Source organism: Terrapene carolina, unplaced genomic scaffold, assembly GCF_002925995.2.
Source record: "Terrapene carolina triunguis isolate 2854851 unplaced genomic scaffold, T_m_triunguis-2.0 Scaffold62, whole genome shotgun sequence".
NCBI lineage: Eukaryota > Metazoa > Chordata > Testudines > Emydidae > Terrapene > Terrapene triunguis.
In genome coordinates, this window is record NW_020664413.1 from 61,742,896 (window position 1) to 61,770,811 (window position 27,916).

The 27,916-nt window shown below is 44.2% G+C and overlaps 1 protein-coding gene across 2 annotated transcripts in view; it reads left to right on the plus strand.

Annotated features, from left to right (window-relative positions):
• UNC80 (unc-80 homolog, NALCN channel complex subunit) overlaps positions 1 to 27,916 on the plus strand; it is a 175,350-nt gene that overhangs the window by 127,467 nt on the left and 19,967 nt on the right. For both annotated transcript variants that reach the window (XM_026647781.1, XM_026647782.1), the window contains exons 43-55: positions 654 to 922; positions 2,375 to 2,509; positions 6,386 to 6,524; positions 8,426 to 8,522; positions 10,014 to 10,184; positions 10,414 to 10,506; positions 12,795 to 12,830; positions 13,255 to 13,473; positions 18,584 to 18,784; positions 21,413 to 21,536; positions 23,374 to 23,499; positions 25,589 to 25,712; positions 26,417 to 26,623. In XM_026647781.1, coding sequence (XP_026503566.1) covers positions 654 to 922; positions 2,375 to 2,509; positions 6,386 to 6,524; positions 8,426 to 8,522; positions 10,014 to 10,184; positions 10,414 to 10,506; positions 12,795 to 12,830; positions 13,255 to 13,473; positions 18,584 to 18,784; positions 21,413 to 21,536; positions 23,374 to 23,499; positions 25,589 to 25,712; positions 26,417 to 26,623 — 1,941 coding nt within the window. The remainder of the gene's footprint in view (positions 1 to 653; positions 923 to 2,374; positions 2,510 to 6,385; positions 6,525 to 8,425; positions 8,523 to 10,013; positions 10,185 to 10,413; positions 10,507 to 12,794; positions 12,831 to 13,254; positions 13,474 to 18,583; positions 18,785 to 21,412; positions 21,537 to 23,373; positions 23,500 to 25,588; positions 25,713 to 26,416; positions 26,624 to 27,916) is intronic.

The following is a 27,916-nucleotide window of genomic DNA, read 5'->3' on the forward strand; positions in this document are numbered from 1 at the left end:
GGACAAGAAGCAGGGCGGCTTAGATAGGGGATGGGATCCTAGGGGGCAGTTAGTGGCAGGGGTCCCAGGAGGGGGCAGTTGGGGGGGGTTGGAGGTTCTGAGGGGGGCAATCAGGGGGTGGGAAGTGGGAGGGAGTGGATGGGGGTGGGGCAGGGGCGGGGCTAGAGCGGGGCTCCTCCCCCAGTGTCCTCTTTTTTGCTTGTGGAAATATGGTAACCCTAAAAAATATAGTATTTATCCACAAAGCCAACAAGCTGCCAATGGTATATGCAAGATTTGGTCTGCTTTAACTTAAAAAGACAATGAAAAATTGAATGAATTTTAAACATATAGAATAAAGATTAATAAAGCCCTGTGATAATTCATCACATTCCTCCAGTGCCCCTTTTATACTTCTCTTTTCTATTGCTTAAACGCGATTGGCCAAAATCTGTTGTCATCCGTGGAGTTGCACCACCGATTAATTTGGTGCAATCCTCCTTTAAAAAGCACCTGTAGCCAAAGTGGGGATGAGGTTTGCTGGAGGAAACTATGTAGAGGCCATTGCTCAGCGGATCCCTTCCATTGGTCTTTGGGAATGTTACCCAGCTGGAAATGCCTTGCTGGGCTAAGGCGATTAATTAGCTTCTATGTTGCCTGCATTGTTCTTGCAGCTGGGAAGGAACTCTTTGGCCTTGATACCCTTCAGAAAAGCCTGTGGATTAAGCTCCTGGAGGAGATGTTCCTGGGCATGCCCAGTGAATTTCCCTGGGGGGACGAGATCATGCTGTTCCTAAATGTCTTCAATGGAGCCCTGATCCTGCACCCAGAGGACAGTGCCTTGCTGAGGCAGTACGCTGCCACTGTCATCAACACCGCTGTGCACTTCAACCATCTCTTCTCTCTCAGTGGGTACCAGTGGATCCTCCCCACCATGCTGCAGGTGAGTGTCTTCCTCCCACTGGTTAACACCGAAGACTAAAGAGCTGCTGTGAGTCATCATACCTAGCGAATCAGCGAGCGACACAAGCATTCTGATAAAGCAACAGTAATAAACACACTGAGTACTCAGTGCTTTCCATTGTTAAGAGTGCTTTACCAGCAGTACGTACCTCACGGTACTGCTGTGAGGTACGTAATTAGCATCTCCCATTTTACAGGTGGGGAGACCAAGGTGGAAGGTTAAGGGCTTTTTGCCCAGGGTCAGTCACAGAACGAGTTGTCACCATTTGTATTGGGGATCTGCCTACACCATCCAAGGTGTTGTCCAAGCGCACAGGAAAACACCGTCCCTGCCCCCAGAGGGCTTACAATCTAAGACTTTGATGTCACTAACTGTGAATCTACAGTGCACTTGCATGTCACACACTAACTGGCCGTGTGGACCCCACCAACCTGTTAGCCACCCAAACAACCTCCTCTGGGCTACGGTAGCCCTTAATTGCCTTGCAGTTGCAGGTTAACAATTGGTGCACCCCAGTCCCAGATACCCTTTGAAGTCTTCCCTCATAGTGTTCTGCCCCTTATCCACTGAGCACTCACAATAATACCAGGAATGCAATGTACACACCAGCTTGAATGGTCAGTTCTTTGTACAATACGACAGCGCTGAGATATACTTACAGTGAAAACAATAATCAATTTGTTATCAAAGATCAAGGTTTAAGAGAGAGTGAATAAGGATAATGGAAACAGAAGGGTTACATGTGATTTTTGTTCTATAACATTATTCCTAAACTTAATTTAGCAGACTAACCTTCTGTCTCAATACGTTTCTCTCACCCCTTTTTGCAGCATTTCAACCAAGCCTGGTTGAGATCCCATTTCCATGAATATAAATACTTTGTCCATTTACTTCCTCAGGGGCAGGACAAAGGGACGTCTTTTTGTCTTCCCCCAAAAGTTCATTTTCTGCCCCCAGAGACTGAGCTCATCTCCTTGGTGTGCAGCTCAGCTACTTTGTCTGCACCCCCAGCCCAAGGCTACCCATCGTACTTCTGTGGCATAGAAGGTCTTATGTGGGCTGTCTGTAATGGGGTGAAATCCACCCCAAATGCAGGAATTTAGTGGGGTTTGTTGCCTGAGTACAGCAAGAGCAATATCAGTAGCTGTTTTTCAAGGTAACTTGTTATATCAGCAGGGAAATAGAGCAGGCAGGCAATTTAAATGGAAAAGAGGCTACTAGCTAATTATATTGTTTACAAAGCTCAGAGAAATTAACGATTGCTGAATCCCACATCTCATCAAACACCTGCAGGGCAGGATTCTGGGGGCCAGTTATGGAGGAAATGTGGAAATACTGTTTTCAAGGCCCACAATACCTTGCAGAATTCACTGTTTTGCTGTTTTAATTGGATTGTCACTTCTGTACGCTTCCACTCCCCTTTCCCCCCAGGTGTATGCTGACTACGAAAGCAACCCACAGTTACGCCAAGCGATTGAGTTTGCCTGCCGCCAGTTCTACATTCTGCATCGCAAGCCCTTTGTTCTGCAACTGTTTGCCAGCGTGGCTCCTCTGCTGGAGTTCCCTGTGAGTAAAACCTGATCCTTCCCTTCACACTGGGGAGCATGGATGTGCAGACAGGCTTCCACATGGGAGAAAGCAAGGGGAAAGCAGCTGGGACAAAGGAGGAGCTGCATGCTTCTAATTCTCATGGAAATCAAGAGCAATGTACTTGTTACACTAATCCCTTTAGGCTCTATTAACTGTTAACCAAGGGGCAGGGCTACTCAGGGAGAACAGGGGTTTATAAAACCAGCTCCCCAGTGACCAGAGGAGCTAGCAAACAGGAGTTTAGCGAGGGAGTGTGAAATCCAGACATACCTAACATACTCTAAACTTATGCCAATAAACACCTGCCCTCCCAACAAGCAGAGTGGTGGCTATCCAGTTCATATCACTGAATGCAACATTTAGGATTACCTGCCCTATGGGTAGGTGACATATGTGTGCATTTGGTGCAAAGAGCTCATGGCCCTCAGAGACCGAGTACTGGCTCTGGAGACCAGAGTGGCTGAACTGTAGGAGCTAAGGGAGACAGAGAGGTACATAGATGAGACTTTCCAGCACACACTAGAATGGTCTCACCCCCAGTCTGACAGCCTCTGTGCTACTGAGGAGGATGGAAGTCTCAGGGAAGGAAAACATCCAACTGGAGCAGAGGAAAATGATCCCATAGTTGGAACCCTCCTTCCAGATGATGTCATGGTATCCTCTTGCACTGAGGATACCTCTGAGGGAGAGAAGCCCAGTCATTAGGAAGAGACCGGTAATAGTAATGGGGGATTCGATCATTAGAAATATAGATAGTTGGGTTTGCAATGACTGGGAGAACTGCATAGTGAATTACCTGCAGGGAAAGGTAGGAGAGAAGTTCCAGAAGCCAAATTTAGGCTGCTAGGTAAGAGATTAAAGTCCAGAACCTCCATGATAGCATTCTCTGAAGAGCTTCCACTTCCATACACAGGGCCAGCTAGACAGGCAGAACTCCAGGGCTTCAATGTGTGGATGAGAGGATGGTGTAGGCAGGAAAGCTTTTGGTTTATTAGGAACTGAGGAACCTTTTGGGAAAGGAGGAGCCTATACAAGAAGGATGGGCTCCACCTAAGCCAAAAGAGAACCAGACGGCTGGCATGTAAAATTAAAAAGGGCATAGAGGAGTTTTTAAACTAAGGGCTGGGGGAAACTAACAAGTGTGGAGGAACACACGGTTTCGAAGAGACATCCCATAGGGAAGGCTTTGTTAGCGGGGATTCTCTATATCAGGGGTAGGCAACCTACGGCACGCGTGCCAAAGGCGGCACGCGAGCTGATTTTCAGTGGCACTCACACTGCCCGGGTCCTGACCACTGGTCCGGGGGGCTCTGCATTTTAATCTAATTTTAAATGAAGCTTCTTAACATGTTAATAACCTTATTTACTTTACATACAACAATAGTTTAGTTCTATATTATAGACTTATAGAAAGAGACCTTCTAAAAACATTAAAATGTATGACTGGCACGCAAAACCTTAAGTTAGAGTGAATAAATGAAGACTCAGCACACCACTTCTGAAAGGTTGCCCACCCCTGCTCTATATCCTAGTAAAGAGGAGAGGATAGATGTTGATAAAGCCCAGATAGGAACTGAAGAGAAACAGTGAAATGAAAGAGTCGCATTCAATTACATCACTTGAAGGCAGACAACTAAAAAGTAACAAATTTTAAAAGTGCTAGAAGTCTAAATACTAAGATGAGTGAACTTGAGTGCCTGGTATTAACTAAGGATAATTATATAACAGGCATCACAGAAACTTTGTGGAATAATGACAATCAATGGGACACTGTAATACTAGGGTATAAAATATATAGGAATGACAGAATAGGTCATGCTGGTGTAGGGGTGGCACCATATATGATAGAAAGCATAGAGTCAAATATAGTCAAAATCTTAAGTGAATCAAATTGTACCATAGAATCTCTATGGATAGAAATTCCATGCTAGAATAATAAGGGTATAGCAGTAGGAATATACTACCACCTCTTGACCAGGATGGTGATGGTGATTGTGAAATGCTTAGGGAGATTAGAGAGGCTATACAAATAAAAAACTCAGTAATAATAATAATAATGGGGGATTTCAACTATCCCCATATTGACCAGGTACATGTCACTTCAGGACAGGATGCAGAAATAAAGTTTCTAGGCACGATTAAGGACTGCTTCTGGGCAACTAGTCCTGGAACCCACAAGGAGAGAGGCAATTCTTGATTTAGCCCTAACTGGAGCACAGGATCTGGTCCAAGAGGTGATTATAGCTGAACCACTTTTGTAAAGGGAAATCATGCCTCTCCAGTCTGCTAGAATTATTTGAGGGTGTCAATAAACATGAATAAGGGTTATCCAGTGGATATAGTGTACTTAGACTTTCAGAAAACCTTAGCCGTTCGTGAGGGACCTTGTCACTTACGCAAACTAAGCATGTGATGAGGAAAGGTCCTCTCATGGATCAGTAACTGGTTGAAAGGCAGGATACAAAGGGTAGGAATAAATGATCGATTTTCAGACTGGAGAGAGGTGAATAGCAGTGTCCCCCAGGGGTCTCTACTGGGACCAGTGCTGTTCAACATATTAATAAATGATCTGGAAAAAGGGGTAAACAATGGGGTGTCAAAGTTTGCAGGTGATACAAAATTACTCAAGACAGTTAAATCTAAAGCAGACTGCGAAGAGTTACAAAGGGTCCATCAATGGCTATTAGCCAGGATGGTAAGGGATGCAACCCCATGATTTGGGTGTCCCTAAGCCTGTAACTGCCAGATGCTGGGACTGGACGACAGAGGATGGATCACTTGAAGATTACCTGTTCTGTTCATTCCCTCTGGGGCACCTGGCATTGGCCACTGTCAGAAGACAGGATATTGGGCTAGATGGATCATTGGTCTAACCCAGTATGGCCGTTCTTATGTAGTTATTATAATCAATTCTCCTGCTCCCCTTATTCTGCCCCACCAACAGTTTTGTGCATTGGCTAGGTGCATTATTTTTTATTTCACCTTCTGAAGCATCTGACTTTGGGCATTGTTGACAGCAGGGCCAATGATCTGATCCAGTATGGTAAATTCAGTCATACTTTATATTAAATTCCTATTTTAAATGGTTTATAAAGCGTTAATAAATGATTAATAGCTGTTGTAAGCATGAAACAGACATGATATATGGTTATAAGCAACCTATTCACCAGTTGGACTCTAGCAATTGATTAACCGTTTATTAACCTTTTATAAGCTATTTATAAATGGAACCTTAATATAAAGTGTGACCATCACTTCTATAATCTTATGTTGAAAAAGAAACAATGAGCTTAAATTACAGCAAGGGAGATTTAGGTTAGACATTATGAAAAACTTCCTAACTGTAAGGGCAGTTAAGTACTGGAACAAGTCACCTACGGCGGTTGTGGAATCTCTGTCATTGGAGGTTTTTTAATAACAGGTTAGACAAACACCTGTCAGAGATGGTCTAGATAATATTTAGTCCTGCCTCGGTGTATGAGAGTGGACTAGATAACTCATCAAAGTCCCTTTCAATCCTATGATTCTATGATTGATTGTGAATATAAAGGTCCAGAGGGAGTTAGGGACCTTGAGTATCTGTGAAACAGTGCCATTACTTCAGAGGACAGCACTTGAATGAACCCTTTGGAAGTAAAGCTATACAATTTCCAGACCATGTTACTGCTCTGGCCTTTGTTTGCAGAGTCAAACAGCGCACGTATTGTTTTATATGATTACTCTCCTGAACTAAACTTGTAAACTCTATGAACTCGTGATTAAAACTGAACTGTTTCTGTCTGCAAATGAAGACACGTGGGATGCAAATAAAATAATAAAAAAATCAATAATAAATGGGTGTCATTTAAACAGGATGCTACAAACAATGGACCCAGCAAAGGAGTGTCAGCTCAGTGCCTGTTTGACCTGCTGCAGTCCCTAGAGGGAGATACACCTGACATTTTGGACATTCTAGAGCTGGTGAAAGCAGAAAAGCCTCTCAAATCATTAGGTAATAGCAAATCTTCCTTTTGTTATCCCCTGTATTCAAGATACATGATTATGTATTTAGTATCTAATATGTTGACCCAGTAACATTTGCTTTAGGCTTTTTGGTTTTGAGTGCAGCAGTACCAGCTTCTTACATTTTACCCAACCGTGAGGGTTAGGTTTATCCCATCGTCCAGTAGGTAGTTCCATAAAGGGTTATTTATTTAATTGAAAAACATTTTCTGTTGTGCTGAGAGAGCAAGTTTGAGACCAGCCACTGGCATTTTGAATGTTCTCAATGCGGAGTGAAGAACAAAGATCCAAATAGGCTGCATCATGCAGACAAAATCAATGCAGCCCCCTACTCTGCTCCATGCTGGCAAGAAACAAAGGCATCAGCTCCCCAGGATGGACTATGACTGGCAAGTGATGGACACCAATCAGCAATTCTCTGGTGTTCTGCTCGTGGGGTTTGGTTCTGGCCCATCTCTAAAGACAATACTTGGGGCTATTCAGAAACATGAAGGATCCTCCCTTCCTTCAGCAGTAGAAGCAATGGGATGCGACATTTAGCAATGCAGCTGCTTTGCTGTTTGTGGAGAAATAATGTTTGCTGCTACTGTATGGACCTTTCAGCTGTTTCCAGGCTGTTAGATTCACCTTATACACAAGCTGTTCATTACTGGTATTCCAGTAGTGTGGGGTTCAAGGAACCATGAAGCCCTCTCGGATTTACAGGAAAGGTTGGTTATGTTCTGGGATTTTGCAGTATTGTACAGCAGAACCACTAATTATCATATGAAATAATTAAGGGGTGCTGATATGGTCTTGCTTTTTCAGGAGCAAATTGCACAATACAGCATCTCTCAACTCGTTAAGTTTTAAAAGAAATTTAGACCAGAAAAGCTCTTTAATTCTCCTTAGCTGGATTTTCAAAGGTGCCTAAGGGAGTTGGGCACCTTATTCCCTTAGGAGCCTTTGAAAATCAGATTTATTGTTTAAAGTGAGAATATAAGGCAAAAAATTCAAACTTAGTTGCCCAATTCAGACACCTCTGACCAGATTTTCAGTTGCTCAACACCCACAACTGGAATTTGATTTTCAAAAGAGCTCAGAAACCTAAATGAGTGGTCAGATTTTCAGAAGGGGGCATTGTGTGCTGAACTTGTTTGAAAATCTGCCCGTAAGTGCCATAAAGGGAGTCCCAGGGTACTTGAGCACTTGTGAAAATCTGGCCTTCATATAGGTGCCTTAATGAAAGTTGAATTCTTGAAAATGCTGACCCATAAGGCCCAAATATTCAATAGTGACCAGTAATTTTGGTTGCCTCTATTTTTGGGTGTCCAACTTGGGACATTCTAAGAGAATTTCAGAAAGTGCTGAGCATCCACATTCTGAAAATCTGGACTCTTTGCAGTATCTCACGTTGGGAACCTAAAAATTGACGCACTGAATGATAACATTTTCAAAAGTGACCTGAACACTTAGGAGTCTAAGTCATTGGCTTTCAATGAGATTCAAGCTCCTAAGTGCTTGAGTCACTTTTGAAAATGTGACTTAAGTGCTTTTGAAAAAAATTATCTACCAATTGCTAGCTGCTTTTGAAAATGTTGGCCGCAAATCCATATGTAGGCACCTAAATAAAAGTGACCTGATTTTCAGGGGGTGAAACAAATCCCACGCGGTCAGTGTCACGTTTGATGTCAATTTTTAGTAAAATGGCAATTAGCTGAGAAACAAAACTTGTCATTAAAACCTTTATTTTCATGTGCAACTCAGAGTATGTTGACAGTGGGTGAAATTCAAAATAGGGCCTAAGTGATGTGTAGGCCTTATGCTCGCCGTTTGAGTGAATTCCACCTGCCTCCATTTCCATTTATACAATTTTCATAAGTACTTCCTATGTTATTCTCATCCCCTCAGATTTCTGCTATGGGAATGAGGATCTGACCTTTTCTATCAGTGAAGCCATCAAGCTGTGTGTAACTGTGGTGGCATATGCTCCTGAATCATTTAGAAGGTAACATCTCTTTGGTTTCTGTCTTAGTTTATGCATGCTTGGAAAGGGAAAAGAATAGCTTGGCGCATGAGGGATAAAATACAGTTCAGTAAAAGTGGAGGAGGTAAAGATTATGCAAGAGGATTCCAAGCATGGCTGCTTTTGGGTTTTTAGAAGAAGGTGTTGTCTGTTCACAATCTTCTTCCGCTTTAAAAAAAATACAGATGAGTTTAGAGTTGGTGAAAGGTGCTGTGTTTGTAATGTTCTCTAGTAAAAAGTTTTGGAATTTAAATAAAACCTGTGTGTAATCAGCACAGCTCTGGCAATTATCCAGATTAAAACTGGCTGTTAAATCATTATAGCCCTATTCTTGCAAGAAAGCTTTAATAAATACAAGCAGGCAAGACCTTGTTTTCGTATCTCATTTGAAAGAAAGCACCTCCAGCAGCAAGCACTGTCCCTCCCCTAACACCTTGCTGGGGCATTGGTACAGAAATGATTTGGGAGTGGGAGTCAGGAGACCTCGGTTGTCCCTGACTGCCACCGACATGATGTGTGATCTTGGGCAGGTCACCTAGCCTTTCTATGCCTCGCTTTACCATCAGTAACATAGGCATGATGATAGGAAACTCAGCTGTGTTCAGTCATCCCGGGCGCCTGGAACACACCCAAGCCCTCAAGCATCTGCTGCTGTCTAACCACTTTCATTGGTTAAGGAGGGCGTCTGTATGGGGAAGATGTTTTGTGGTTAGGGTCCTGGATGTCTGCTTTGGGACGCTAAATCATAGAGACCCCGAGGAGCTCTCAATCCATAGGCGCCTTTCGTAGAGTACAGCTCCCAAGCTGCCAACAGCCATATGGCTAGAGCCTCGGGCAGCGTGATGGACAGAGCAGCACTAGAAAGGCAGTCACTCTAACCATCGGTCTATAGCCATGGGAAAGTTGAGGACCACTGTCTGGTTTAGGATCTCTGTGCTCTTGGAGCACATGGAGGGGAACGTGAGGGAAGGAGCAGAGAGCCAGAGAGAAGAAGCAGACAAACACAGAGGGGAGGAGAATTGTGGAAACAGAGGGAGGCAGGTATGGAGGGGAACCTGAGAGAAAAGGAATCTTTGGGAGGGAAAATGAATGTGTTGGAATGAAAGAATGCATATGAACCAGATATGCAAATTAGGGCATTACACAATTGCATGGACCTATATTTGAACAGGTATAACTCAACCACCTTTGTAAATGGCTATGAGATCCTCAGACTAAAGGTGCTGTCTTGATACAAAGTAATTGTATTATATTCATTTCCTGCACCACCTGGATTTCCTTCAGCGGGGTCTCCCATCCAAGTACTTCTCAGGCCCAACCCTGTTTAGCTAGTGAGATATCGTGAAATCACAGCCTGAGATGAGATCCAGTGGCCCTTGGGTTGCCTTTGGACTCTCAGACCTCTGCCTGAAGTGAATTTCACTCTGCAGCACACTCCTCTCTAGCTAGGTTGAGTGGTTTCGATTGTTCCAGCCTCCAGATGCTGATGGTCCTGGAAGCACTGGTTCCCTGTTACCTGCAGAAACTGAAGAGGCAGACCTCACAAGTGGAGACGGTGCAAGCTGCTCGCGAGGAGATTGCTGCTACTGCTGCTCTTGCCACTTCCTTGCAGGCCCTCTTGTATAGCGTGGAAGTTCTCACCAGGTAACTCCTGTGGCAGTCAGACTACAGACTGTACTTTGTAACTCGCTGGATAACATGGGTCCAGGGAGCTATGTACGGTGAAGCTGTGATGCATACATAGCATGCTAGTGTATAATGACCGCGCTCACCCCCGGTAAAATTAGCACTGTGTTTTACCAGGTCATGGCTGAAGAGCCAATCTGGTTCTGAGAGATTGTCTTCAATATGCTATTGATTTTTTTCTGTACAGGCCCATGACTGCCCCTCAAATGAGCAGGTGTGACCAAGGCCATAAAGGAGCCACAACAGCCAACCATACCATGTCAGCTGGGGTGAATACTAGGTAATTCCATCAGTTTTCTTTTCAATCCATTGCTCCCACTAGCCTCAGTTGGAGTTTTGAAGTGCAGAGTCCGTCCTGTGTTCTGGGAACGGTTCTGAAGGCACTATGTGTAGGAGAGAGCAATCAGTCACTAAGGATGACAAGGCCTGAAGAGAAAACAAAACCCCAAAACGAACCATGAAGTAAGCAACACCCCAATCCTGGATTCTCATTTTAGGACAATGTGACTGAACCAGAGAATGGGATACCAAACAGGGAGAAGCTTACTCTAGATTCATTCTCCTTTGTTCCCCTTGGCCGACCAGAGATTTTATTAACCAGATTAAAAATGTCCCTTTTTTTTGCTTCCGTCTGAGTCCAGTGACAAACTGACAGTTGGACAGCTCCCATTTCAATAACAGCCACAAATGTGTGCATTCGTTCCTTCCTTGTTACTACAAACAGTGTCTCCCCGTGGTAGAGCTCAGTACTGCATTCCCAATTGAAATGAATGGGGATTTGCCTTTTCACTAGTTTACTTGCTGCATTTCCTTTATGATCATCTTCTTGCAGTTGCCTTTATCTGGTTCCCTTTGCCACTAGGCAGAGACAGCAAGGGAGAGAGTGGCACAGAATGCAGGAGAGAGCAGATATTGATGTGTTGTTTTTTCCCTACTTTGTTTAAAAACAACAGGAAGGAAATAAGGAAAGGAAAGTCTGAAGGGTTGTTTAACTAAAACCTAGTGGAGGTGTCGCCAGAAACCCATTACACTGCTCTATCACTCGTGGCAAGGCAGTTCACATTAGGCGGCTGTGAGCACAAAACCGCCAGATATTACATTGTAGAGAAGGTGCCAGTAAGAGGCACAAAAGCTGTTACAGATAATTGGATTTTATGAATCTGTGTGGAGTGCGGGGCTGGCTAACGTAGGCAGCACTGCCCTCTGTTGGATAAGTTACACGTTTCTGTGATCAGATTCTATGTTGTCATGTTGCTAGCCTACAAAGAAGTTACAAGTCCGGGTATTACCAACAGCTAAGGAAAATGCTCCTTTAGTGCAAGCAGTAGAAGCTAGTGTTTTTGTAGCAAAAGGTTCTGTTCTGAATTTTATTTCCCTTGCGGTATCTGTGTGGTTTAGATGGCAAATGTTGTGTTTGTATGTACAGTATGTGCAATGGATGATCCAGACTAGCCCCATGGGCTGCATATAAATAAAGAGAACCATTTTCTGAAGACAATCTAGATAGGTCCCTATCTCTTCTCCCCACATTGAACTAGCTAGTCTACAACCCCAGTTCTCCATGCTACTCCACCATACCACAGTGTGACAACATGTATATGTTTAGGGCACAAATCTAGTCCAGTCACTGGAATCAGTGCATTAATTCGTGGGATTGGGGCACCCATCCACTGATTGCAGTAGGATACAAAGGTAGTAAAAATCTTAGCCAATGCTCATTTTATTGGTCTACAAAAATTGGACTACAATTACAGTAAAACTGTATCCTGACAGGTTGTTAAATTTCCTGTCTAGAGACTCTGATATTGTGTGGTTGGAAAATCTTCTTGGCTCAAATCTCCGGACTTTTCTGATAGAGAATTTTCCGTATTCTAAAAGCAATTCAAAATATTTTTTTCTAAAGCTCCATGTTTCAAATTTGTTTCCTCTGTGGTGTTCTCCTCGTAATAGAAACTCAGTAGCGACAGCAGGAGTCTAGTGATACAAGACTTGATCACTGTTCCAGCTTCCAAGCTATTCTTCCTGGGAGTCAAAAGCAAAAAACAACAACAAAACAAAACAAAAACCCAACTCACGTTTGAAGAGTTTCTCCATTAGTTGAGATCTGTTCTCACAAAATAAAATGTTAGGAGGTAGACAAATACGGGAAATATGATAATGCCATTGTATAAAACAAGGATATGCCTCACCTGGAATACTGTTTGTAGTTCTGGTCACCATATGTCAAAAGGCTATGACAGAACCAGAGAGGATCAGAGGCAGGCAATGAGAATGATTAGGGGAATGGAACAGCCCTCATATGAAGATAGATTGAAAAGACTGGGATAATTTACCCTCCAAAGGAGATGAAGAAGAGGGTTTAAACCAATCTCTAATTATTATGGGTTAGGATGAGATTTTTCTGGGGAGCAGCCTAGCTCTCATCTGCATACAGTGGGGTTTCTTGCACCTTCCTCTGAAGTATCTGATACTGGACACTGTGAGACAGAGGATCTGAACCAATATGGCAATTTTGATGTTCCTGAATTCCTATTTGGAATCACAGTGTCTGCAATTTCAACTTCCCAGGTACCCGGATCAAGGAGCCAAACTGCACTTTATCAGGTACAGTAAGACCTACACCCCTTTTCCCTGGCATCTTGTGATGAACTCCTCCGAGATGGATTCCTAGTTCATCGGGTTCCACTTACAGTAATTGAGACAAGGGATGCTGTTTCAGGGGAAACCAGCAGAAGGTATTTCATTTAAACAAAGCTAATTCTCAGGAGGGTCCTGGAGGTAACAAACGCTCGCTCTCTCTCTCTCTCCCCCCTGCTTTCTCTCTCTCTCTCTCCTTACTACAAATGCCAGCTGCTTTGTCTTCCTTTTCCATCGCAGGGGAAGTGGCTTTTGCAGAGCAGTGATTACCTACCGAAGTACAGCCCTACCTGTTATGGAAGAGGGGTTCATTACAATCTCCTCATTTACCAAACTGTTTGTGTCACCTTCCAGCTATACATCATACACCCTCACTTTTTTTAATCCCCAGGGAAAACCTTCACTTGCTGGAGGAAGGCCAGGGTCTCCCCCGGGAGGAGCTGGACGAGCGAATTGCTAGGGAGGAGTTCAGGAGGCCCAGGGAGTCCCTACTGAATATCTGCACTGAGTTCTATAAGCACTGTGGCCCTAGGCTGAAGATATTGCAGAACCTGGCTGGAGAGCCCAGGGTGACTTCCCTGGAGCTGCTGGATGTTAAGTCTCACATGAGGTACTCCACTCGCTGTACAAATCTATGTGTGCTTGTCTGTATAACGGTGAAGAAATGCACGCTCTGTATACAGGATGCTGTATTCAATTCCAAGGGCAAGTCTGACTGAGCAATCTACATCGCTCAGCCTTGGGAACGGGCTATTCCAGTAGGCTTCCAATCAGGATATCTGTCAACTTGCTTCAGTTCCACGAAAAGGGAGATGAAACATGAGGAGGAGAGGATGGGGAAAGACAGCAAGTTCTAGTACCCTAAGGAGTGGAAAGTGTGTGCTAGAGTTATGAATGCAGAGGGAGGAGCATTCTGAACACAGACATATAGGGAAGTGGGTTCATCTCAGGGATTTGCCATTTTCATTCCCTGACTCTAATTTTTCATAAAACCAAAAGTAATCACTTTCTTTTTTGTTGTTGTTGTTCTAAGAAGCCCAATCTCCTTCCTTGTTTAACAATTACTCTTATCACGCTGGTAGAGTCTTGCAGAAACTGTATTCGGTGTTCCCTAGATTGTGTCTGATTCCCTTTGCATTCCCTGGAGATTTCATACACTCACAACCAGTGGCAGCAGTTCACACTGTCAAGTATTTTGCTGAAGTTGGCAGTTGTCTCGAGAGTCACTAAAACATGCATGTGCTTGCTTGATCATTATTTTTCCACATGGGTGGGGCATGTATAATATTTGATATAATAACAAAAAATCACCTGCAGGTGAAATGACATCCTATTGGGTATTGTTGGTTCTACCTGCGCTGCGGGTGTGTTCTGATGGCATAGGTATTTTCTGAGTGATCCCTGGTAGTAAAATATCATATTGCCCCTATATAAATCCATGGTACGCCCCCATCTTGAATACTGCGTGCAGATTTGGTCGCCCCATCTCAAAAAAGATATATTTGAATTGGAAAAGGTTCAGAAAAGGGCAACAAAAATGATTAGGGGTATGGAACGGCTGCCATATGAGGAGAGGTTAATAAGACTGGGACTTTTCAGCTTGGAAAAGAGACAACTAAGGGGAGATATGATCGAGGTCTATAAAATCATGACTGGTGCGGAGAAAGTAAATAAGGAAGTGTTACTTACTACTTCTCATAACACAAGAATTAAGGGTCACCAAATGAAATTAATAGGTAGCAGGTTTAAAACAAACAAAAGGAAGTATTTTTTCACACAACACACAGTCAACCTGTGGAACTCCTTGCCAGAGGATATTGTGAAGGCCAATCTATAACAGGGTTCAAAAAAGAACTAGATAAGTTCATGGAGGATAGGTCCATCAATGGCTATTAGCCAGGATGGGCAGGGATGGTGTCCCTAGCCTCTGTTTTCAAGAAGCTGGGAATGGACAACAGGGTATGGATCACTTGATTACCTGTTCTGTTCATTCCCTCTGGGGAACCTGGCATTGGCCACTGTCGGACGACAGGATACTGGGCTAGATGGACCTTTGGTCTGACCCAGTGTGGTCGTTCTTGTGTTCTTATGTAATTGTGTGTACTGTATCCTGTTATACAATGAAAACCAGGACTAATATGGGGCAGTTTTAATGTAGCTCTCACCATAACTTGTGGGTATATGAATGCTTTCAGAGGATATCATTGGAAGCTTCAGGATTGTTGCTTGAACTAAAGACAACTAAACACTGATAGGCCAGATTCACTGGGAAGGAGCAAAGATGGTTTTAAACCAATCTTCTGCTCCCCCATTCCTGGGGCTGGCTTGATCTCCAGAGTAAAGTAGAGCATCCCTTCGACAGCTCTGAATTATATCAGGCTGCCCACGGCCCCAAAGGGCCATTCTGGCAGCCAGTTATATCCAGGCCCCAATCAGATACCCTTTCACCCTTACGCTGGAGGCTGGGGTATAGGGGATGGTGTAGACCCACCAGGCCAGCTCTGTGCCACCCAGAGATTCCCCTTACACAAAGGGAATCCTCAGAAGGCTGATCTGTGGTTTTTATGGGTGATTTGCACCACTGGAGAAATTCAAAGGAGCTGTAGTGGAGTGCAGAACCTCGCCCAAAGAATTTGTCAGACAGCTTCTTTCATAGGTAGAGGTCTTTGGATGAAAATCAGCTCCACAGGAAACATATTTTTGTGTAATATTAATTTAGATTTTGTTTAGCAAATTCCTGCAATTTCACCTCCATTTTTCATGTATGATCCAAACAGAATGCCTTTTTACGTACAGTAAAGAGAGTCGTATTTAGTGGTTAGTGGTTAACTCTTCAACACAGGACTTCCTTATTATAGTAGATGCATGAAATTCTTGTGTGGTGCATGACCGGAACATAAACTGATTTAAATACAGGTGGACGTGTGTGGTCTGGCAGTGTGTAGATCATTGTAATATATTTTCCTCTGGAAAGTAAGTGCTAGAGAATATCAAAAATAGGAAGGAATAATTATTTGTACTGCCCCATTTTGTTGCAGTACAAATTCTCCAAATATTTCTTATTGACTTCAGTGAGCCTCAGGAATGTACATCCAATGCAAGGATTTATCTCATAGCATAACATTAAGTGAGGGGTGTGGATCTTCCATATTACATTGAGATCCTTCTTTTGTCATTGCACAGAGTATAAGGGGGTCTCAATTTGCACAGGCTGGAACTATTTTCTGTTTTATACTAATATGGAAACTTTATTTTCATGAGTTTGTATGTGTTGGAGTCACTGAACTAAGCCCGTCTATGTATCGTTCATCAGATGACTTAATAGTGTCATCAGTGAATTTTGTTGAAAGATTATAATGAATCAGGAAGTAGGGGAGTAGGTGGTAAAGCTGCTCATGGACATTTCTGCCTGTTTTCCAAGGTGGAAGTCCTTAAGAGATCAGAAGTTATCATAATGGAGCTGAGGGTCTGAATCACTGAAGTCACAGTGTAAGTTAGCTATAAGTAATGTGACTCCTCTACTGCTCCAGAAAATTGCTGGTTCAGTTTCAGTGCTAGAAATGACTGACTTGCTGGGATTGAAACAAATATGGTCTCATCCATAGTTAGCATGAAATCAAATGGTGAGCCGTCTTTTTCTCCAAAGAATTTATAGTGGAAATTTTGAGGGTTCCTCTTTGAGAGCTGTAAGGGCCCCTGGAGCTTTAGTGGACTTTTTCTGAGGAAGAGATGGGAAAATCCAGTCTCAGATTCAAAGAACAAATCACAGCTACAAAAAGATTGTAAAAAAATCTCTTGTACGCTATAGACTGTCTTTGGAATTTAAAGCTGTCAGATAAAACAGATCATAGTCACATATAACAAGATACAGTGGGTGACTATTTTGCCTAAGCAATTTGCATTAAAATCAGATCCAAGCTTAGGGTGTCTAAACAGCAAAGGGAATGTGTTTGGATTTTTTTCAGGTGCCATTGTTGACTCCAAAGTAAGAAACTCAGCCACAAAAGCTGATAGCCATTAGGATTCTCTGTGTAGATCTAAACTCCTGATCACCTTTGCCAAAACAATATATGACTGGGGGAAAAAAGATTTTTGTTAATGTGCAGCTAAAAGAAGATCATGTGGCTTTTTCAACTCCCTATTACCACATTGTTAATAATATTATAAATGAACATAAAATAACCCCTACCTATACAGAAAATACATAGAATAGTGCTGAGCTGTTTATCTGTTACCATAAATTAAATTCATTCAGGAATGACAGTGCTCCCAGAAGGTGGATCTCACAGAGTTAAGGAGCTGTGGCATTTTGGCACAGCCTCACAGCACTACATATCAACAAGATTTCAAACAGTGCATTCCCTGCACTATCTGGGTTATGGCCTCCTGCTAGGAGCTGTATCTCTCCTTTAGTATCCTTCAGCCATTGCATACCACATTAATAAATTAATGGAGATATCCTATCTCCTAGAACTGGAAGGGACCTTGAAAGGTCATCAAGTCCAGCCCCCTGCCTTCACTAGCAGGACCAAGTACTGATTTTGCCCCAGATCCCTAAGTGGCCCCCTCAAGGATTGAACGCTCAACCCTGGGTTTAGCAGGCCAATACTCAAACCACTGAGCTATCCCTCCCCCTTTCAGCCTGAGACAGAGCTGGAAAAGCACCTGAAGCCTCAGGTTATAATTTCTTTCTCCTCAAACAATATTTTGTGCATGTTTTATGGCTGTTTTTTCTTCAGACTTTTTCCTAAGCCTTTCCCCCATCTTTCCCTTAGTGGCCTGCTGTGTAGAGCTAAGAGGAAATACTCTTCCAATACACAGCACTGGTCCCCAAGACCCACCTTTCCAAGGCTGTTACTAGAGCTAGTTGAGCAGTTTTCAACAGAACAGTTTTCTTTTGGACAATTTAGTTTTGTCAACATTGAAACATTTTGTGGTAATGTGTCAATTTCAGCACATCAAAAAAAAATTACAGCAAGTCTTCAAGTATGTTTAACTGCTTTTCATATTCCAAGCATGAGGTAAATGCTGCCATGGGCGCCGATGGGGGATGCTAAAAACCCCATAAGCATCGCTATCTGGGAGAGTCAGAAAGAGCCAAAAAAGTAATAAATGAAGCTAGTGGGAGAAGCAAAATGAAGCATGCTGGGAGAAATAATCCTAAACAACACAGATTACATGGATCTGTGAACCATATTAAGTTAAGTGCATTTAAATTGCACAAAAATACACACAGTCATCCCCCTATATTGATCTGGTAACATTACAAAAAGACAAACCACTCCAGCTTCACTGACACATTACAGGTGATTGCAGCATGCTAGCAGAGACCCTTCAATAGGATTGCCCATATTATATATTATTATCCACTGAACACAGATACTATGATGCCACTGTTTTAATAACATGAACTAGCTTTTCTTTATGTTCCTTTTGGTGCAATTTACCAATCCACTATCCACATAAACATACACATGATGATGTATTCCTTATATACCACACACGAACATGCATAAATATTGGTTCCACAAGAAGCTTCTTAAGGGGCCAGGAATGTGTGATCATTTGACCTAAGAGTTTAAATTGCTGTGCTCTTACCTCAAATATCCTTCTGTTAAAAGAGATTGGTGATACCTCCACCAGGCGGTTGGCATGGCTCTGTGTGGAGAAGCTCACATTGCAGAGTATCAGATTTCCCTCTTAACAAGCCATAATTTTAGGTTGGCAGAAATTGCACATTCCCTTCTGAAGCTGGCACCTTATGACACCCAGACGATGGAAAGCCGCGGGCTCCGGCGCTACATCATGGAGATGCTGCCCATCACCGACTGGACAGCCGAGGCCGTGAGACCTGCCCTTATCCTCATCTTAAAGCGATTGGATCGTATGTTCAATAAAATTCACAAGATGCCTACTTTGAGGTGAGCAGGTGTAACGGAAACCTTTGGGTCCGTTTCTGATGTTGCAAGCCTTGAAGTAAGGGTATGTCATTTTATTGACAGTGTCATGCTGCACTGACTTTTACAGCAAAACAAAACAAAGACGCATTTCTCCTGTTGGTGTATATGTATGTCGCCATTTTTCTTGGTGCCGGCTTCCGGGCAGCAATAGAGGAAATGCATATTTTACTGAGGGTGACCATAAGAAATCATGGAAATCTAACACTTTCCCTCTCTCCCAAAATAAGACTTCAGGCTATAAAGATTCTCATTATCTCTCTGTGTCTTTTATGTTTGCTGTTTTAAAAGACATAAATTTAAATTATGGGAAGAGTATTTTTAAAGTCTGTGATTACTATATCAATCCTTTAAGGCTCTGTACAAATGATAACAATAGTCTGGGACTGTAGTACTATTCAAATGCACCTGGCAATAGAAGACATGAGTGTAGCAATCTCATCTAGCTGGTGAATGGTGAAAGCAGCATCACAAGAAGCAATGTGGGAGGCTCCAGGGAATGATAATTGAACATGGGGCCTTTCAACCTCACTGATGTGACTCCAGTCCAGGTTAGTAGCATAAAAATCCCCATCTGATGGCCTTTTGGTGGCCTGTGTCGAAGGCGTTGGTGGTCTCGGTCCGGTCCCTTCTGGACAAACACCATGACCGTTTCCTTGAATTGGTGACCTTGTTAGCAATGTTAGCTGAGAGGCCAAGGATGGAAGGGTATGGAGACGGAACTCCTCTCTCTTAAATACCATCCATCCCACCACAGAACATCTGAAATTCTGATCATGAGAGGTGCCGTAGGCACCAAGCGAGATGGGGAGATATGATCTTTCTCCCTGCCCCTCTTCTCCCGCCTTCCTACTGCATTCCCCTTCATTAAAAGAAAACTTTTTAAAAAAAACCTGCCCTTGTAGGGAATTGGGGCCCACTTTTAATGCCGCCTCATCTTGCCAGTGCTGTTTTTTGCCATTATCTTGCTGTCTTTTCTACCTTCCCTTCTTCATCTTGGGTCCAAAAAAGCAGCCCAGGGTTTTTAAAACAAATTCCCCCAAGCCCCCCTCTCTTTGTAACCTGTTCACAGGTTGCTGAGCAGCTGGAATCCCTGTCATAGCCTCCCAGTAACTCCACCTGCACCTCCAGAAAACCACCTGACTAGAATTGCTCCTTCTGACAGGCACGGGCACAGGAGGAGCTGCTGGGTCACTCGCCTTCCTTCTACTAGCTGACCCAAATGCACCCACCAGCTCTCTCATAGTTTGGCCAATCAACCTATTAAATGGTGTGGGGGGCTGCAAGCACTGGTCCAGTTCCGTGCTGCTGCTTAGAGCAGCAGGCCATTTGACCCACTGGGACTCCCTGGACCCATCTGTAGGTTTTGAACTGCTTACTATAGATGTCCAGCTCAAAAGTGGGAGTCTGATCTGGATGGTATAAGCGTCGCAGCACCGGTTCACTATTTGTGGGCGTTCCTGTTTGGGGAAATCCTGACAGGGATTGACCTACCTGTGCCCAGGTATATATCTGTGGTGCAGTATCTGGCTTACATACTGCATAGCTGGTACTCCCTGGGCGAGGGAGCCTACCATGGAATCTGACTGGAAATTTGATACAGTACCACATCCTCTAGTAATGCAGTGTCTGCCTCATCCTTGCCCCCAGCAGCCAGATTACCCACCGTGCTGCACAGACTTGGGAGGTGTGCTCCCATCCAAAGAGACAGCCCCTGAGGATCAGGGGCCTGGGAAGCACATTGATGCTGCCTGGGTTGTAACTGGTAAAAGAGATCTTTTGTCTCCAGGGCTCTCAATCTGGCTCCTTTTACAGACTCTAAAATCACTATAAAGGAAAAAGCAATTGTTAGGGGATGTAGTCAGGGCAGGTTATTGGTTCTGGGAGGCAGTAAGCTGTCTGTCCTGCCGTGGGGGAATGCAGAAGGTGAAGTCTGTAGTGCTGCGTCTGTCTGTGCCCTGGGCTTAGGCTAAGTGGGAGTCCCCACAATGTAGCAGACTAGGCTGTGCGATAGTGGGGGAGGAGCTATTCCTAAATGCTGGAGTTTGTTCCACTCGAGGTTTTGTGGTGAAGTCTACATTAAATCAACAGGGATTTCACAAGCCCGAGTGGAATGACTATGTCCGTCACTAGGACTGCCTCAGCCATGGCAGCACTGCTTTCCTAAATGTAAAACAAGCAGCGGTCATCAGACAAGTTCATCTGAGCTGGCTGTCTCGTGGATGTCCCAGTTTGCACCCGCAGGCTCGCTTGCAAAGGGGAAAAGTTAGGGATTGAATCCCAATCCATTCATCCTCTCTCTTTCTCTCTCTCTCTCTCTCTGTTTTTGTTGTGACGGTTTTTGTGTCACTAATCCAGCGGGGCAGGAATGCTTCTGCTACCTTCCCAGTCTCATCTCTAACTCCCAATGTGTTCTGTGCTCTCTGAACAACGTGGGTAAAACTCTTGCCCCTGGAATGCACCTTGTTGCCATCATGGATGTCATTGCTGTCTTAAACGTTCCTTGTTGGAGTCACCGTGTATCAGTCATCTTGTTTCGGAGTGTCTGGTGGGGGAGCCAACCAGCTAACGGCACCTACTATTGTATTCCAGGCGACAGGTTGAGTGGGAGCCTGCCAGCAATTTGATTGAAGGGGTTTGTTTGACACTTCAGAGGCAGCCAATCATATCCTTCCTGCCTCACCTTAGGTCACTGATCAATGTCTGTGTCAATCTGGTGAGTAGCCAAGTGGCAATATTATAAACCTTTGCTAAGCTTCATTCTGCTGTTGACTTTTCTGGACTGAAGGTTAAAGTTGATCCCTTTTCCTGTCATCTATCCACCTGTGCAAGCAGACTTCCCAGGTGACGCTAGAGATAGTGAGGTGCATTTTTAAAGTGGTGCCTGGGAAGACACAGGGACCAATCCCCAGGGTCAAGTGATTTATTTGTGTTACTTCCCATGCACCACTTTGAAAATCCAGCTCTGCATGTTGCGCTGAGAGTTGAGGGCTGCAAGTTGGAGAGTGGGGTGGTGGAGACTGCACACACCTGGTAGCAATGGGCGGGTGGGGCTAGGGGCAGTTTCAGTTTATAGCCAGGAAGGAAACTTTTTACTGCTCTGTAAAAGGGCATTGAGTGGCTAGTTAGAGGGTTACATGAGTGGATTCACTCTGCCATTTGTAATGTCCCTGGTTTGATCTAGTGCAGGCTTTTGTCGTACAATGTTCAGTTCTCATCCTTAATCAATACACAATAATGTTGGTGTGTTTTATACTTGAGCACAGACAGCTCTTGTGGTTTTCATGACTAGAAAGATGGTATGCACAGAACTCTTGGAGCCTGTCTGACCATTTGATAGTGATAAGCAATAATTACATGTAATATTGCTTCTAAGATCATGATACCTAGGAAGTATCAAGTCAATGGAGCTATGACTGTTTACACCAGCGGGGGATGTTTCAGTCTGAGTTGGAAGAAATACCAATATTGGGGGAAATGGATATGGTAGCACTTTTAGTTTCATTTGGGTTAAAAATATTTGACTTTGAGTTCTAGAATGAAAATATGTGTGGCCTTTTTTTTTTTTTTGCTTTGGAAAAACTGATGAAGTTGATGATTGTGCCGAAGAGCTTAAAAACAAAATAAAAGCACATTTCTAACTTGGCCCTGTTGGCATTCATCCACAGCTTTATCTTCATTCAGGATCCACATAGCGTTTACATACAACGCAAGGGGGAGGTGGGTGTGCGGTGGGGAGCCCCAATAATGGCCGGAGTTCTAGTGGCTCCTTTGTTGTTGTGGCAGCCGTGTTTGCTCAATGGCTATTTGGAGACCTTTTGTCTGGGGCCAGCTTTGAAAATTTGAGCCTTTACACTACTCAGTGTTGCACCAATAGCAGCAAACGCCCCCCTCTCCCCCCCCAATGGTATCCAGGAACATGGGGAAAATCTTTAAATGAAAAGAATAGGGGGTTTTCACCTCTGAATTTAAGCCTAAATTTGTCATTTGGATTCAGAGGTTAATTTTACAAAATAGAGTCCCCAATAATACATTGTGCTTACGGAGAGTCTGAACATTGTACAAAACTTGGCCTGGATCTGGCTAATACTGGATCAGCCTCAGGACATTATTCTTCCAAGAGATCAGCAAGGGAAGGAAAAGGATTACAAGTTAATTGCAAACTTCCTGCTTGTATTACATTTTTCCATGGAATACAGTAGCTACATGGCATATCCTCCAACTCTACCTATTCTACTAGTCCAGTGCTGGTTACTCAGGGCTGGTACTGGGTACATTCATGAAATGTACCGGTTTCCCTGTGCACTCTGTCCACCTCCTCTGGCTTCCCCTGTAGAGGTTCCCTACCCTCTCCACCCTTTCCCTGCTAGAACCATCCCTTCTCCTTTGTGGCCCCAGCTGCCGCGAGGCATTCAGGGGCACTCCTGCTCCCCAAGCACCCCAGTCTCGCACCGTCTGAAGTGTACCTGTTTCTCTTTCACAAATGTTGGAGGGTATGGCATGGGTGGAATTGCAGGAGTCAGTGCTGGTGATGTGCTCTGTTTGTATTGCAGGTGATGGGAGTAGTAGGACCCTCCAGTGTTGCTGATGGATTACCCCTTCTTCATCTCAGCCCTTATCTCTCGCCACCTCTGCCCTTCAGCACAGCTGTTGTCCGGCTTGTAGCATTGCAGATACAGGTGTGCCTGCCCTGCCTGGTATCAGGCCCGTTTAGCTTATGGTTGAGACACCAACTCATAGGTGCTCTTTTTTCTGCAACAGCTGGGCAAAAACTGTGGAACAAAATGTCATCTCTCCCCTGTAGGTCAAGGTTTGGAGCACCAGAACGGAGCTCAGATCTTAATAAGCAGCCAGATCCTCAACTGGCGTAACACCACTGATGTCAGTGGAGCTATGCTGAATTACACCAGCTGGGAATCAAGCTCCGTACTTTATGATTCCTCTCAGGATCTAGGAACCGAGCAGAAAGTCTTCTATTACCTTTTGTGAACAATCCTATCCTAGGTCGCCCCCACGCAGCCCCACCAAACTTAATGGGGCGTCATTTGCGTAACTGAGAGTGGGATTTGGGCCCAATGAGCTAGTACCAAACTGGCGCTGTTTGTGCAAACAATACATAGGAGAGAAAAAAGTCCAAATGGACACCGATGGTTGGCTTTTAAACTGCTTATCAAATATCATCCTTGATTGTCCAGAATAGTGAACACACGGTGATCCCGTTGGGAGGAATTTCATCAGTATATTCCTTTTCAGATCGATGCCATTTGTTTACTATTTTAGACATAAATAAGTTTTTAAAATACATTTGCAGGCAGCTATTCCATGTGCACTTGGACTCTGTCTGCTTCCATATGCGTTATACCTCCGTGTTGGCATGAAAACAAAGGGAATAGAGAGCTACACAGGGACAGAATGAAGGTGCATGTTTCCTGACCCTAATCTGTATTTCAGCCAGTCAGAAGATACAATGACCTCATTCGGGACTATTGTGCCCGTGGACTAGTGCACCTGCGGAACAGACATTTCTGTTTATAATTAACCAATGAGTGGCACGTCCACCATCCAGTTGAGCGCTTGGACAGGTTTTTCAGAGCATGGGGAGTGTTATGGGAAAGAGGGGTATAGAGCCAAGGCATCAAAGCACAACACAGTCCCGTTTACAGTGGAACCGGAGATGGCATCCATAAGGTGAACATTGGCACGGATTGGTGCAGAGACATTGTAGGCTGGATGATTGGTTCTTAAAAATATAAGAGCCACCCGTACCTTCTCTCAAATCTTTACCCCTGTTTAGAACCTAACTCCAAATTAATCTTTTTTTAAAATCATTCTGGGATCTTTGCATATGTGTTTTGGGCTTTTTTCCATTTTCACATGTTTTTCCTGGGTTTCAGAAGGGATCAAAACTAGAAATGCCATAATACCACCAGTATTCCCAGCAGGATCTGAAGTGGAAGTGCTGGAAATCCCACAAGATTCTTCTCTTGGGATTTCCACCCCAGTTTTGCAGACTCAAGCGGTTCTGAGGTTCAGTTTCAATTCACACTTAAGTATCTAAAAATTTGGATGCTCTATCCAAGCTTTGAACCTTCAGCGGTTTGCCCAAATTAGTTTCTTCCACCACCACTAAACTTCTTCTGCCTTGGACACGAACCTGTTCAGGCTGAGGGAGCATTTCATTCAGACTCGAATAACTGTCAAGATCCAAGTGTGGGTTTTACTTGTTTTCAGGAAGGGAGGCCACCATAACATCAGGGTTTTATGGGTCAGTGAAGCAAAGTGAAGAGGCTGGGAAGTGAGGGTGGATCCTGGAGTAACCTCCACATTCAGAAAATGGGGAGATGCTGTTTTTGTCCTTGATATAATTCCCTCTGCTCTTTTTTTTTTCCAGGTAATTCAGGCTGGATTCTGATCTCATTTGTACCACCGTCGATTTGGAATAACAACAAATTGACTCCGAATAGATTGGTCTGGATTTATAATGGTGTACTTGAGATCAGAATGCCCTTTATCACTTGATTATGTTAAAAACAGGTGACATTTAGATGCTCTACTCCTTTTCAGGCCTCCTCAGAGCTTGTAATTTTATCAGTCCATCACCTGTGTTGTGCTATGTAAACAAAGCCTATGGGAATCATCATTCTCCACATGGTGTTCTGTTAGTCTTAAAGGTGCCACAGGACCCTCTGTTGCATCATTCTCCACAGTGGTTTATATTTCTAACCTTCTGATGAAATCATTTAATCCTTTCTTATTATTACTGCGCAGGCTTTGAAAGAAGATTTTCCCTTAAGCCATGTGATCTCCCCATTCACCAATCAGGAGAGAAGAGAAGGAATGCTTTTAAACCTACTGATTCCGTTTGTGCTCACAGTAGGATCTGGAAGCAAAGGTCTGATGATTATTTAACAAAAAGAGTTCCCCCCTCCCAGACAACAAATATTTGCCTTTCCTACTGTTGTTGCTTCTTATTTGGTTTTTTCTCTGTGTTGTTAGAGCTCATTGGGGTGATGGAAATGAGCTACAATGGGAGCTGTTGTTTCTCCTTTTTGTTTCAGCTGTGTCACAGATCAGTGGTTCTCAAACTCACTCTTTAACAGGTGCGCACCTCCTTTTGAAATCAGAACAATGACAGAGTTCTGAACAAGACAAAATTCACCATAGTGTAAGATACAGAGCTACGGGGGCAGGAATTTGCCACTGTTGGTTGCTGTTCACCCGGTTCCTTGCCAGTTGTCTGGTCCAAATCATGCTCTCACTCCGTCTTCTTCTGTAGATTGTGGTCACTTTTAAGCGCCTACCTCAAATACAGGCGTGAAAGCAAAGAGTGAGGGGAAGAGAAGAGGCTGAGTCATTATGCTCATAGGGTTTGGTGATGCCAGACAAGCGTGCATTTTGGAGCTAGAATAACTTTGCCTTTGCTCACAGGAGAAGCAACATAACAAGGTTGGGATTGGCTTGGTTTGAGGGATGTTCTGATTACGTCACAGCTGGGAACTGAAAATGAGGTTGAGGCTTTTTCATGGCTTTGAGAGGATATGGCCTCATCTGTTTTCTTTCTTTCCCTTGCCTGCCACCCCCTTTGATGGATCTTAGACAGTCCCTGGCTGGAGCAGCCTGAAGTCCTTTTGTTGCTCCAGACTGTTATTAACATCCTTCTGCCACCTCGGATCATCAGCACTTCCCGCAGCAAGAACTTCATGATGGAGAGCTCCCCTGCGCACTGCTCCACCCCAGGGGATGCTGGGAAGGACCTGCGCAGGGAAGGGCTCGCAGAGTCCACCAGCCAAGCGGCTTACTTGGGTGAGTGAGAGCTTCCCCTCACCCCTCAAAAGAAAGAAAAATAAAAGGGAGCGTTTAGGAAACCCCTGGGAAGGCAGAGAAAATCCTCACAGGCACAAGCTGACTGGAAGTTATGTCTGGCCTGCCGCCAGAAGGTGTCATTTCCAGCTGGAGTAGACACACTCGCCCCAAAACCAGAAGTGTAGCCATGGCAGTGCATGCAGTAGGAGGGGCGGTGATCCCATCCAAGACCCTAGATCCTTACTTGTGGCCGCTGGCCTGTCCCACGCTTGGGCCACTGCAGTTGTGCGCTATTTTTAGTGTGTTATGGCTCCTCGAGGTGGCAATTATACCCTCGGCTACAGTGAAGGCATACCCTGAGCCATTTACAGCTGCTTTAGCCACTGCCATGAGCACTGAGTGGTGCACATGCTGCACCAAGCCAGGAATAGCTCTGGCAGGCATGGTCTTGTTAGAGATACTTCACTGATTGATAGATCCTCTCCTGCTCCGTTTGCTCTTGGGAGGGGTAATTGGCTGCTGACCTACGCTAGCACTCACACACTGGTCAGCTAGTCTGGGCAAACTTGCAGAGAGAGGTGGAGTCAAATCTGCACCCACTTCCCCAACCGTCTTTTGTTGGGGAAGGAGCAAGGGGACAAATAGCCCTGCTTATTCTTCTGTGCCTGGGCCCAAGGTCTGTGTATCCCGAGTGGGAGGGTAAGGGCCATTCTTACTGCCCCACTTGGGGATATACCCCCTATGTCACAATCTAGCCTTTAATAAGCAGCCTCATTTCCAGCCTAAACCTTGTTCATTCGTAAATTACCTTTTCAATGGGTTGTGCTAATGGATTCTGATACTTGGCTTCTTGGATCCAAAATAACCTTTGGTGTATGGCTCTGGCAGCTGCAGTACTGCAAGGTCTCTCTTCATAGCCCCATTAACGACCTCCCAACAGCAGTTACATGGCCATTCCCTCTGGGGGGTTGCACAGCCTTGATTTCTCTCCATTGTCCTTGATCAGAGAATGGAACCTATCCCCACGCTGGACTGGTTTTGAAAGAAGTAAATCCCCAGGAAAGGGAAAGAATTCTTTAGTGCGGTCCGGGAACTTTGGACGGGGTGGTATCTCATGGAGAAATTAAAGGAACATAGCTGTACAGAAGGAAAATCTTCCAGTAACTTGCTGGCAGAGCTGGGAACAGAACGTGTGCTTCCTGTTGTCAGGTCCTGTCCTCTAACCCCAAGACTGCCGTACTCCCCAGCAGGAGTTAGCAGCTGATGGTAAAGAAACTGGCCTAGGTGTGTGTG